This window comes from Rattus rattus, chromosome 5, assembly GCF_011064425.1.
Source record: "Rattus rattus isolate New Zealand chromosome 5, Rrattus_CSIRO_v1, whole genome shotgun sequence".
Taxonomy (NCBI): domain Eukaryota; kingdom Metazoa; phylum Chordata; class Mammalia; order Rodentia; family Muridae; genus Rattus; species Rattus rattus.
Genome location: NC_046158.1, coordinates 37,649,951 through 37,662,238, shown reverse-complemented (window position 1 = coordinate 37,662,238; position 12,288 = coordinate 37,649,951). Strand labels below are relative to the sequence as shown.

At 40.5% G+C, this 12,288-nt stretch overlaps 1 protein-coding gene across 18 annotated transcripts in view; it reads left to right on the top strand.

Annotated features, from left to right (window-relative positions):
• Nucleotides 1–12,288, top strand: part of Baz2b (bromodomain adjacent to zinc finger domain 2B) — a 288,132-nt gene that overhangs the window by 224,551 nt on the left and 51,293 nt on the right. For 17 of the 18 annotated variants that reach the window (XR_004387992.1, XM_032903348.1, XM_032903359.1 and 14 more), the window contains 4 exons: nt 521–1,121; nt 3,016–3,303; nt 4,601–4,661; nt 6,656–6,764. Coding sequence is in view for 17 of the 18 variants with exons in the window: in XM_032903348.1 (XP_032759239.1) it covers nt 521–1,121; nt 3,016–3,303; nt 4,601–4,661; nt 6,656–6,764 (1,059 nt within the window). In the remaining variant the exon portion in view is untranslated. The remainder of the gene's footprint in view (nt 1–520; nt 1,122–3,015; nt 3,304–4,600; nt 4,662–6,655; nt 6,765–12,288) is intronic. The other variant, XM_032903363.1, reaches the window with a different exon arrangement.

Genomic DNA, 12,288 nt, shown 5'->3' with positions numbered 1-12,288 from the left:
GATTTGCCTGTAACAGTTCAGAAGGTTGACAGGGCTCCCTGAAGCTAACCAAAGAGAACTAATGTCATACAAAGTTTACTTTCATATATGGTATTTATTGGGAGTTGGACAAGAAGAATTAACAGCATGTCCTAAATTTGAGCAATATTTCATGAAAGAATCCAAAGACAGTGTAATAATAGACTAGATGATTTTGTGGTTTTGTTTTGCACTTTTGGAGGGGAGGGGAGGACAATTTTCGGGCCTCAGGACTGGTTTACTGTGAAAATGAGAGCAGCAGTCAGGAGAGGGGACAATCAAGAAGTGTACATGTTTAGAGTGGTTACAGCAGATGAGAGTGTGGACACCCAAGTCTAAGCGAGGCTCGACAGCCCCTTGCCATTGCTGACGTTCCTTCCCCCACCCCCTCGGCCAGTACGTCATGGTGTAAGTTTCTCTGGAAAGCTGTTCTGATACTGTCACACGGAAGCAGTCTTGTCTCCTGGCCTTCTCATTTTGTTTTTAACTTGTGTTTTACCAGGAACAATATAAGCAGACATTCCCATCCCAAGTAAAGAAACAGGAGTCGGGGAGGAGCCTGAAGAAGGTTATTGCAGCTTTGTCAAGTACGAAAGCAACCTCTAGTCCACCAGCACATCCAAAACTACCACTAGACAACAACCACCCTAATCCATTTTTGACAAATGCACTTTTAGGGAATCACCAACCAAATGGAGTCATTCAGAGCGTCATTCAAGAAGCTCCGTTAGCACTAACTACCAAAACGAAAATGCAGAGCAAGATTAACGAGAACGTCTCCACTAGCACCCCCTTCTCCTCACCTGTCAATCTGAGCACGGGTGGGAGGAGAACTCCTGGCAGTCAGGCCCCTGCGCTGCCCTCCGCCTCACCCATCCTGCACAGTAGCGGGAAGGAGAAGCGTGTCAGCACTGACGCAGCCCCGCTGAAAGGGCACCATCACCCCCATCCGGCAACGTCGTTGGTGGAGCAGTTTAGAGGAACAGATTCAGACATTCCCAGTAGTAAAGACTCGGAGGATTCAAATGAGGATGAGGAGGAAGACGATGAGGAGGAAGATGAAGAGGACGATGAAGATGACGAGTCTGATGACAGTCAATCAGGTTATTTTCTGCTTTAAAATTTAAAGTTTGTTTTTAAGTGTATGAACCAGAAAGTTTTCTAAAATTTCCCACTTTCCAAACTTGGAGTCACTGTCACTCACTGTTTCTTACAGCTGATAAAAAATAAAAGTTAATTGGTACTGAAATTCTAAGTTAGTCTCACATTGCCGTTCCCCTGGCATTGAATGGCTGATTGTAAAGTGCTGGTGCATGAGTCGAGCGGTTTCATCAGATTGCTGAATTTTCATTTCATCGTGACCACCTATGCAGTGCAATTGCTATTTTTTTCGAAAACAATTTTAAACCAAGTGGTGGTGACCCATGCTCTTAATCCCAGCATTTTGGAAACACACAGGCAGTCTCTGAGTTTGAGATTGAGAAACCCTGTCTTGAAAAACCAATAATAACAACAACAACAGCTAGTAATTTTGAGCCATGTGTAGCAGTATATGCCTTTAATCCCAGCTCTTGGGAAGTGAAGCAAATGGATCTCTGCGAGTTCGAGACCATCCTGGTCTACACAGTGAGTTCCAGGACAGCCAGGGCTTTACAGAGAAACCCTATCTGGGGTGGCATGGGGGGTGAGTGGTGGATTATGAGTTCTTTAGAATTTCATTCAATGTGTTTGGAACATACCTGTCCTTTTCTCGTTCTTCCCATGTCCCTTCCCTTTCCCCTAAGTTTTCTCCATTACCCCTACCAAAGCCAGTTAGTGCTGCCCAGATATTCTTGGGTTTTGTTCTGCTACCTATTAAAACATTACCGGATATCATTAAAATGGAAATTTTTGCACCATGATCATTTACAAAGAACCAAAACCTTAAGCCCCTTTTGATTTCAGAGTTAATTAAGTAACATAGGGTTATGATCTTGTACCTTGATTTAATTTACTCTCTAGTGGTTTTGTTTTGTTTTATAAACAATGTTTTTAAACTCATAAAATGAAAGATAACTTAAAATATTAATATAGAAATTATATAAATGTTTTATGTATTTATGTTTGTATGTGGATTTGTTACTGGTCTACCAGAATTTTTTTAGTAACTAATGTGAATAGAAAAATAGTCATTATACAATTTAACATTCTAATGATGTAAAATTCTGAAATTCTGTATTCAGGACTTTTTAAAAACTAGCTTTTATTGGGCCCCAGTGAGGGAAATAATGCCAGACCAAACAGTGCCCCATGGGTGCTGTCTGGGCATCTTTACTATATAGGCCTGTGTTCATCCAGTGTTTAATCCAGTCTTGTATGTCTCCTCTAGAGGACTATGTGCTAACTAACATGTGTATTAACTTCACAGACTTCACAGCCAGGACAGACCTGCCTGCCTCCCTCAGCTTGTCTCTTGTCTTACCACAGTTATTTCTGTGAGCAGTTTGTGAATCTTTCAAAGCCTGATGAAGTCTTTACCTGAATTGAAAAACTACAGCTAAGAAAGCAAAAGACAGAACAAAACCACTCCTTAGGAAAAAATTTTTTAATGCAGAATCCCAGATGGAAAGTTGACGGTAGTTTTGGGGCAGGAGCTGAGAGGGAGACTCTGTAACCCGGGACCCACCAGTGTCCCTTTACTCAGGGTTCCTCCAGTGAGTGTAAAGTGATTCTGAAAGCCTTAAGCAAAACTCGAACATCAATAGTACCATGTGGGGACTTTTCATGATTTAAATGTTAAAACTGATGTCTGAAGAGAGATTTGAGGAACTGTAGTTTACATACACTTTACTGAAATAGCTTATAAGACAGTAATTGTAATATTTGCACTTCTTCTTAGGAAATTGCTTCTTTGAATCTGCAGTCACAAACAGTGGCTCTGGAATACGCCCCTAGGTACAAACTGCCTGTGATTGGTTATGACCTAGTTGTAATACACCAGTGCTCTTTACTTCCCAGAATCAGATAGTAATTCAGAATCAGAATCAGAAGGCTCAGAAGACGACGATGAGAAAGACCAGGAGGAATCAGATAGTGACACTGAAGGCGCGAAACCTGCCGTGAACCTGACTCAGACAAGCTCCTCTGCCAAAAGCCCTCCCTCCAGTCTCACAGCGCACTCAGCACCTCACAACCTCCACATAGGCGGCCCCCCAGGCTCTGCTCCTGCTGCCCTGTGCTCTGAGTCCCAGCCTCCTGCTTTTCTCGGCACTTCTTCTTCCACACTCACTTCAAGTCCACACTCTGGTACCTACAGTTTATTCTTATGATGTAACGTGAGAGTCAGACTGCAGCGAGGATTGCTCTTCGCCCAGGTTTCTGGAGACAATCTCGTTGTAATCATATACTGTGTGTAGATTTTAACCACCGAGCCATCTCCCCAGCCCCCAAATACTTTACTTATTTTTAAGTGCATTAGTGTTTTGCTCCTGGAACTGGAGTCACAGACAATTATACGCTGTCATGTGGGTGCTGAGAATTGAACCCTGGTCCTTTGGAAGAGCGGCCAGTGCACTTAACCAACGTCTAGATTTTAATTTGGCCAAGAAACATGTACTCTAAAAGATTTAATCCATTGCCTGATATTTTAATTTTCCCCTGTAATTTCTATTTTATGATTATAATTAATGAGCCCTCTTGATTTTAATCCTTTTTCTATGTTCATCCTTTATTTTAGAGTTGAATTTCTGTGCTTTATATGAAATTACTTGGACAATTAAATGCCTACACACTCACTTATAGTCTGAATCCATTTTTTGAGTGAATGGCATTCTTACGATTGTTTTACATGTTTGATTTATTTAAAACTTGTAGGCATTTTCATGAAAAAGTTCCTGCATTTAACAATCCAATATTGATACTCTATACTCCCGTTAAATAACTAAGAAAGTATGGCTTTGTGTAGTAAAGTATTTTGCTACTGTTTTACTTACTTTTCTCTGATTGGCACTTTCTAATTTTTGCTTTTATTTGCAACAAACAAGCATGATGTCCTATTCATTTAATATATGTTGGTATTTGTGAAACCTATATTTTGCCTTTAAAATGCATATATAACCACGATCATCTCCTTTGCGGTTTTAATTAATTAATTAATTAATTGATTGATTAAAGGCCTGGTACTGTTTTGGGTCATGGATATATAGACACATAGAAATTAAATTGTCTTTAAATATTTGAGCCAACCTTTAAAATTTGTAGCAACTATCTGAAAATTCCTAGACTTCCAAGTAAGACAGTGGGTGTGCTTTTGAAAACTGTCGGCTGTCCTTTCCCTCCTTATCGGCTTCCTACTAACTGTGAGTAGGAGAGGAGCTGCTGTGTTACTGTTGTAGAGAAAGCCCAGTGTCTGTCAGAGGCCAGAAGGGGAAAAAACTTATCCTACTACTCTGCTCAGTAGGAAAACAACTAGAAATAATGCAATTTTCATAAATACACGAATAATTCACCATTAAAACATTTGTAAAACAATTTCTGAACGATCAGACAGCTAGCTGTCTTTTGTACATTGAGTATTTCATGTTCTGGTTGACTTTTCTTAAAGGTACGTCCAAACGAAGAAGAGTGGCCGATGACCACGAGCTGCGCATTCCTCTGGACTACGGGTAGGCAGCATGCGCTTTCCCTAGTCCCACGGTCCGGTCCGCAGACTTGATTGATGTTCTGTTTTCACCTCGCACATAGTTATTGCTTAGAGAAGAAGAGCTATATATAACAGGGGGCAAAATGTTGACTTCCAAGAAAAGGGAAAGTAAATGTAATATGAAGGCGATGAAGTTGATGCAGAGCTCAGAAGGGCTCAGCAGCCAGTCACATGTCAAAGAGCAGGAACAGTAGTGTCAGTAGCTACCAACACAAATAAAGGACAGGGAAAGTTGTCATAAAAGCAGAAGTAGTCAAGGGGAGATGGGTTGAACGGGTTCTAGTTACGAGTGACCGTTCAGATAGCATCTTCATAGAGAGGCACGAGTGACCATTCAGATAGTGTCTTCATAGAGAGGCATGAGTGTGAGTGACCGTTCAGATAGCGTCTTCATAGAGAGGCATGAGTGTGAGTGACCATTCAGATAGCGTCTTCATAGAGAGGCATGAGTGACCCTTCAGATAGTGTCTTCATAGAGAGGCATGAGTGTGAGTGACCGTTCAGATAGCGTCTTCATAGAGAGGCATGAGTGTGAGTGACCGTTCAGATAGCCTCTTCATAGAGAGGCATGAGTGTGAGTGACCGTTCAGATAGCCTCTTCATAGAGAGGCATGAGTGTGAGTGACCATTCAGATAGCGTCTTCATAGAGAGGCATGAGTGTGAGTGACCGTTCAGATAGCGTCTTCATAGAGAGGCATGAGTGTGAGTGACCGTTCAGATAGCATCTTCATAGAGAGGCATGAGTGTGAGTGACCATTCAGATAGCGTCTTCATAGATGAGTGACCGTTCAGATAGCGTCTTCATAGAGAGGCATGAGTGACCGTTCAGATAGCGTCTTCATAGAGAGGCATGAGTGTGAGTGACCGTTCAGATAGTGTCTACATAGAGAGGCATGAGTGTGAGTGACCGTTCAGATAGCGTCTTCATAGAGAGGCATGAGTGAGCGTGACCGTTAAGGTAGCGTCTACATACAGATGCATGAGTGACCGTTCAGATAGCGTCTTCATAGAGAGGCATGAGTGTGAGTGACCATTCAGTTCAGATAGTGACCCGTTCAGATTCTTCATAGAGAGGCATGACCATTCAGATGTCTTCATAGAGGCATGACCGTTCAGATAGTGTCTTCATAGAGAGGCATGAGTGTGAGTGACCGTTCAGATAGCGTCTTCATAGAGAGGCATGAGTGACCGTTCAGATAGCGTCTTCATAGAGAGGCATGAGTGTGAGTGACCGTTCAGATAGTGTCTTCATAGAGAGGCATGAGTGTGAGTGACCGTTCAGATAGCGTCTTCATAGAGAGGCACGAGTGACCCTTCAGATAGCGTCTTCATAGAGAGGCATGAGTGACCGTTCAGATAGTGTCTTCATAGAGAGGCACGAGTGACCCTTCAGATAGCGTCTTCATAGAGAGGCACGAGTGACCGTTCAGATAGCGTCTACATAGAGAGGCATGAGTGTGAGTGACCGTTCAGATAGCGTCTTCATAGAGAGGCATGAGTGACTGTTCAGATAGTGTCTTCATAGAGAGGCATGAGTGACCGTTCAGATAGCGTCTACATAGAGAGGCATGAGTGACCCTTCAGATAGTGTCTACATAGAGAGGCGTGAGTGACCCTTCAGATAGCGTCTACATAGAGAGGCACGTCTGTGCTCCCCACACTTGGAGCTTTCGACTCTTATACAATTGATGTGCGTTTTCACACTACTCGAATGTCTCCTCCCAGCTGTGATTTCTGTAATACTTGACAGTTAAATGTTTCCAAGTCTATAATTAGTTAGCTTAGAAAATGTAATTCATTTAAATAATGAATGTATTTGGGTTATATCAATGTGAGTTTACTTTTGTTTTCTTTTTTTTTTAATGTTTTCTGAATAACATGTACTTTTTTCAACTTTTTAAAATAAGTATCTTTAAATTTAGTATCTTATAATGCTTACTGTTTTAAATCTATAGCTGGCAGAGAGAGACCAGGGTGAGGAACTTCGGTGGGCGCCTTCCAGGAGAAGTCGCGTATTATGCTCCCTGTGGAAAGAAGCTCAGGCAGTACCCTGACATGATAAAGGTGGGCACCGTCTGCCTTCCTGTGTTTGGTTTTGATTAAGCATGCTAGTGCAGAGGGGAAATGCACTTCTTTGTCAGATGGAGCTCCTTGGTACAAAGTGGTCTCTTGTATGGGTCTAATGTGTTTAACCTAAATTGCCTCCCAAGTATAGCCTCTTCATGGAATTTGCAAAACATTAATGTCTTGAAATCTAGCTGCACATCAAAGCTGGCTTGTAATTATTAAGACCTGAGGCGGAAAAAATGTGATTTTTTTTTTCCAGTATCTCAGTGGCAATGGATAGAGTAATGGATATGACAAAGTGCAAGTTTCGCTTCAGTATAAAACTAGGGGAGGTTTTCAATGGGCCATAGGATCCGCCTTTCAAAGAAGTCTTTGAACCGGAAGTAGTACTTTAACCTAAATGAAGTAGCTCTCACTACTCTAGAGATGACCTTTCTTAGCTCACTGGTTCAGTTAGACATAGAACGTTCTGATGGTCATTCTCCAGGATCTTGGTCCACTGTTTGAGCAGCAGAAAGCTTTGATGTAGTCGATGTTTTCCATATTTAAATAAACTTTTCTGCTTATTAATTACACCAACAATTTTGTGCTTTATATAAGAAATCTGTAGTGTTAGTGGGAAGTTTTACCCTAATAAAGTTAAACAGTTTTAGGAAAACCAGTCTGAATAGGCAATTCCTGAGATGCTGTAAGGAGAGTTTTGAAAGCACATGGTGTGTGGACAGGAGCTGGTCCATTTGATCACACTACGTTGTATGATCCACTGTTAACATTGTTTTTTAAATTTGGTAAATTGAGATCCTTAGTATTTGGTGAGTAGAAATTCTAATGTTTTATAGGAATTTACAGTTCATTATGCACATTTCTGAATACATCACCACAGTTCCCACTGAACTTGTGAATTAAATGTACAACCTTATACTCACTCCCACAATCAACTTCCGAGAAAGCCTCCCCATCTCTGTGACCTCTCCTGGGAGACCGTCCCTCTGCCCTTTACTTACATTTACCTGTAAATGTTATTAACTTTTTGCTACCATTTATGAGCCCCATCGAAAGAGTCTCTGATTATTCTGTTACTTTATTTATCATATACAGACAATAATAATATTTATGCCTCATGAGATTATGGCAAAGTTAACATGAGATAATATGCAAGAACATGTTTCAGTTAGATTCACATGCTCAGCAAAGTAACAAAGACACTTCTTGATTGAGGCTCTTCTCTTTGGACCAGTTTCAAGGTGCAGACAGACATTCTTTCCTTTTCCTTTTTTTTTTGTTTTGTTTTGTTTTTTGTTTGTTTGTTTGTTTTTGTTTTTTTGTTTTGCTTCCTTTTGTTTTGGATTTTTGAGACAGGATTTCTCTCCCTAGTCGTAGCTGTCCTGGAACTGTTTTGTTTCTTTTTCAGGACCTACTGTTTTCTCTGTTTAAAGGGAGGCATTTCTGTCTTGTCCTAGGCTTTAGTGGAGGGCATTAGATTGCTGAGATTAAGCAAATCCCGCCGAGGTCACATAGCCTCAGTATGGCAGGGATGGGCGAGTGTGTAAGGCTGTGTGTGAGTCAGCTAAGGGGCGAGTGAACCAGTGAGCAAGCAAGCAGGAGCTGAAGATTCTGGAAAGGTGCTCCTTGCATAAGTACAGAACCCTTTTCCCACTGTCCTGAGAGCCACATGCAGCTTTATGGTCTCCCTAGTGCTAGTTTTATAAGACCAAAAAAAATCTTGATTTTTTTTTTTAATTTCTGCATATAAATGTATTTTTAGGGTTCCTTATTTTGAGTTATTATTTAAAGTTTAATTTTTCATTTCAACCTAGTTTGTCACCACATTTTTTTAGAACTTAATGAGCCACAGTATTTTTAATACTACATACTAATTTAATTGGTTAAACATTTTGGAAGGCAAGAACATTTAGAAATTCTTATTTTTGATCTTTGGTTCATGTTTCAGATCTTTACTGGTTTTATTTATAACAGAATCATCTTTATGGTTTTTTTTTATAGCTCTTTGTTCTGAGAGGAAAGATAATTGCTATTCAATACATGAAGGATTTTTGTTATTGTATCAATAATAATTAGACTAAATCTATAAAGCCTCATTACACAGAGCAGAATGTTCTTTGATATTCATTCACTTTTTATTAAACACAATCAGTGTTCTTTCAAATGCAGAGTGTCTTGTTGAAATCAATTCCAGTTAAGAACTTAGATGAGTTACTGAAGCTGTACCATGTGCAGCCAACAACCTCAGAGAGTGCACAGGGAAGACAGCACACATTCTGAGATCACTTTTTAGTTCAGAAAAAGATGAGTAAGTGAAATTTATCTTTCAGGTCCTTTGAGAGACCATCCAATAAAATGTTTTCCTTAACAAATTAAAAATGTACATGTTTTCAAAATTCTTAGAGGTGCAAAGCCATATATATTTTATATTGTTATTATGTACATGTTTAAGCATTGGACTAATTGGAAATTTATATAATTATATAAGAATTTTCTATAAAAATCAATAGATATTATCATTTTGTTAGAGTACCTGGTGTCAACAATTTTTTTCTTTTAGTGATGAAAAGTGAGATGTAAGCCCAAAGCTCTTTTAAACCACTTCTCAGACCCTTGGGCTGCCCCTGGCCTTGCCTTTCAGAACTGGGTCTCTATACACATTCCTGTTGACCACAGTTGTGTCCCAGGGGCTACCTACTGAATAACTCGTAGGCAGGATGTTCCTGTGGCTGTAAACATTCACAAAGGACTTGATCTTTAACGTCTTGGTGATTTTTCTCTTGGCCATGGTGGTCACGTTTGGACCTTTGGTCAGTTGCAGGCATCGTGGCATACATAGCGCTAGGATGGGCTGAGATACATCATCAATTGCCTTTGTGAGAAAGGTTTGCAGCCAACCCAGACCAGCACCACCACAGTCCCAGGCCTCCTGAACTTGTCCAGTCAGCAGCGTCCAGAGCACAAAGCAGGAAGTGAATTTGAGTAGCTAACGTTTTGAAGGATATTGTTTGGCACAAATGCACTCATTACACAATAACAGTTGTATGTGTGTGTATTTGTAACTTTATATAAATTGTATAGAAGTTTGATAGCTAACCTTATATTAAAAGCAAAACTGCATATACCAAAAGGAACCCATGATACAGTTGTGTCCCTACAGTTCCCACAGTCAGTGAGAAAAGAGGAAAGGCTGCAGATTTGAGGCACGCCTGGCCTGCATATTGGATCTGTGTCTTAAACCATAATAACAGCAAAATCCAAAACAGGAAAATATAAACATATCAGATTGATCATGGCTTTAATTGGTCATGGTAATTTCTGCTAGAAGGTAATGTTTGAAGGAATAAAAATATAAATTTGTAAAAGTTAACCATTTTTCTTCAGTATCAGGAGCTTAAGGTAGTAATTATATACATATTTGACAGCAAACATTTGTTGAAAATGGTGACTGTAGATATTACAAGATAAGCAGTGAGAGCCATTTTAACTATGTCGAAATTTAAGTGAAGAACCACAATATAATGGTTATCTTTCAAACAACTAAAACAGATGCCCTTAATTCAAGAATAGTCAGCTATAAAAGGAATGAGACCAAACAAACTTTTACTCATCAAGTGTTTTGTCTACGTCCACAGATACAGTGAAAGCTCAATAGGGTCAGCAAATGGTTAGCCTTGTGCTAGCCAGAGTTCAAATACTCTTTATCAGTTTCCATAAAATTCCACCTTTTAGGGCTACTTGGCGTCCTCTAACAAGCAGAAATGCTCTGAAGGCCAGGCTCTGTGGTCAGCCGGCTGCCCGTGCTCACGCTCTGTCAGGCTGGCCTCCATGCCGGCCTGGAAAGGATGCCAGTAGATCTGTCTTTACAGAGTTCTGTTCCGTTGCATCATAAAAACGTGTCGATCCTTACGTTTGTCATCAGTTTTATTTTATTTCACTGGTTTTGGTTACCAAAGTAATAGAAATGTTTGTGCTGGCTTGGTTTTGGTAAGTTTGGGAGTTCTTTCTTTTATCTGCATTTACCTCTGGGAATACAGGAGGCCCTCACAGCGAGGCTTCACACATGTTGACAAGGATTGTATTGAAATGTCTGGTGATGCACTCTGATAAGTATGTGTATGAACTGTAATAGCTAAGAATAACTTTTAAAAATGATTCCATATTATTCACTGAGTAAGTTCAGAGTTGTTGGGACATTGAATGTCTACTCTAAATCAGTAAAAGAAACAAACAAACAGTAAAGAGCTCCTTGGAAGGTGAGGGTGGGGTGGGGAGGAAAGATGTACGGAGAAGTGAGTAGTCATGATTCAGAAACGTTTGGAGAGTTATTTTTGAAGGATTCTATTTAATGGCGTAATGCCATAAGAAAAGTAAAATGTGTTTCTTTCAGAGACTGGCCATTTTTAAAATCACTTTATAAATATTTTTGACAAATAATGTCCCCAGATTTCCCCAAAGACACTTTTTTCCACAAAGGAGATTGTGAACATGCCTGTTGCTGTAGAAAAGATGTTGAGAGTATAAATTTGAAGAAAAAGCTAATTTCCATGGAGAAACCATTAAAATCCATTAAAGTACAAGTTCTAAAGAAGTACATCGTCACCTGATGGATCACATACCAGTCTGCCGGGCCCAGCTACAGCGAAAGGGCTTTTCTGGTGAAAAGTGAAAAAGTGGGAACACTTTATCTTAGGCACTCTATATAGTGATGGTAATTATTTTAAATTAAGTGAAGAACTAAAGACTGGGCGTCAACAACCAGAGTTCTAATCCAGCTCTGCTGTTAACTGCCACCCCTGTCCAACCTAACCTGAGCACATATGGACTCTGGGATCATGACCCATCACCGCGGACAGGGCGGGAGTCTGGAGGTTTATGCCAGTGATTTGCCAGGTAGGATTGTAGCGGCTAAGCCCGAGTGTGGGACTATGGAAGCCATTCAGAGTCACCTTAAAGTCACTTCTTTTCACTTCCTTTCTTTTCTGGACTACACACAGAAATCACTCAGCCCTCTAAAGTTGTGGTCTCAGTGATCATGGATGTAATAATTGGGGTAGCATAATCAACACTGTGTCTTTCTCCACTCTGTTTAATGGGGGGCAACCCTCTTCTCTCAGAGTAGGCTAGTCTTGGTCTTTTATAGCTCTTAAATGCTACTCAGAAGAGTGTGTAGCACTAATGTGCTGTGTAACTAGGAGAGACCAGGACTTCCCAGTGCCCGTCATGTGAACTACACCGAGCTCAGTGTTGCTTGGGGAGTAGAAAGCAGTAGAACAGAGGCACCAGGCATAGGAAACCCCAACAGAATCCCACTTTTCTTCAGATTAATTTTAGGATACATGCTTTACCCACACCCTGTGACTTTTCTTAGAAGTGTAACCATGCAGCTCAGCATCTCATGTCACGGTGAAGCACGAGTGCGGATTTAGTTCCTCACCTGAAATGGAGGTCCGTATACCAGGCCTTTGACATCCCGCCTCTTCTGGATTGGACGGATGGCTCAACCGTTCAGAGCACT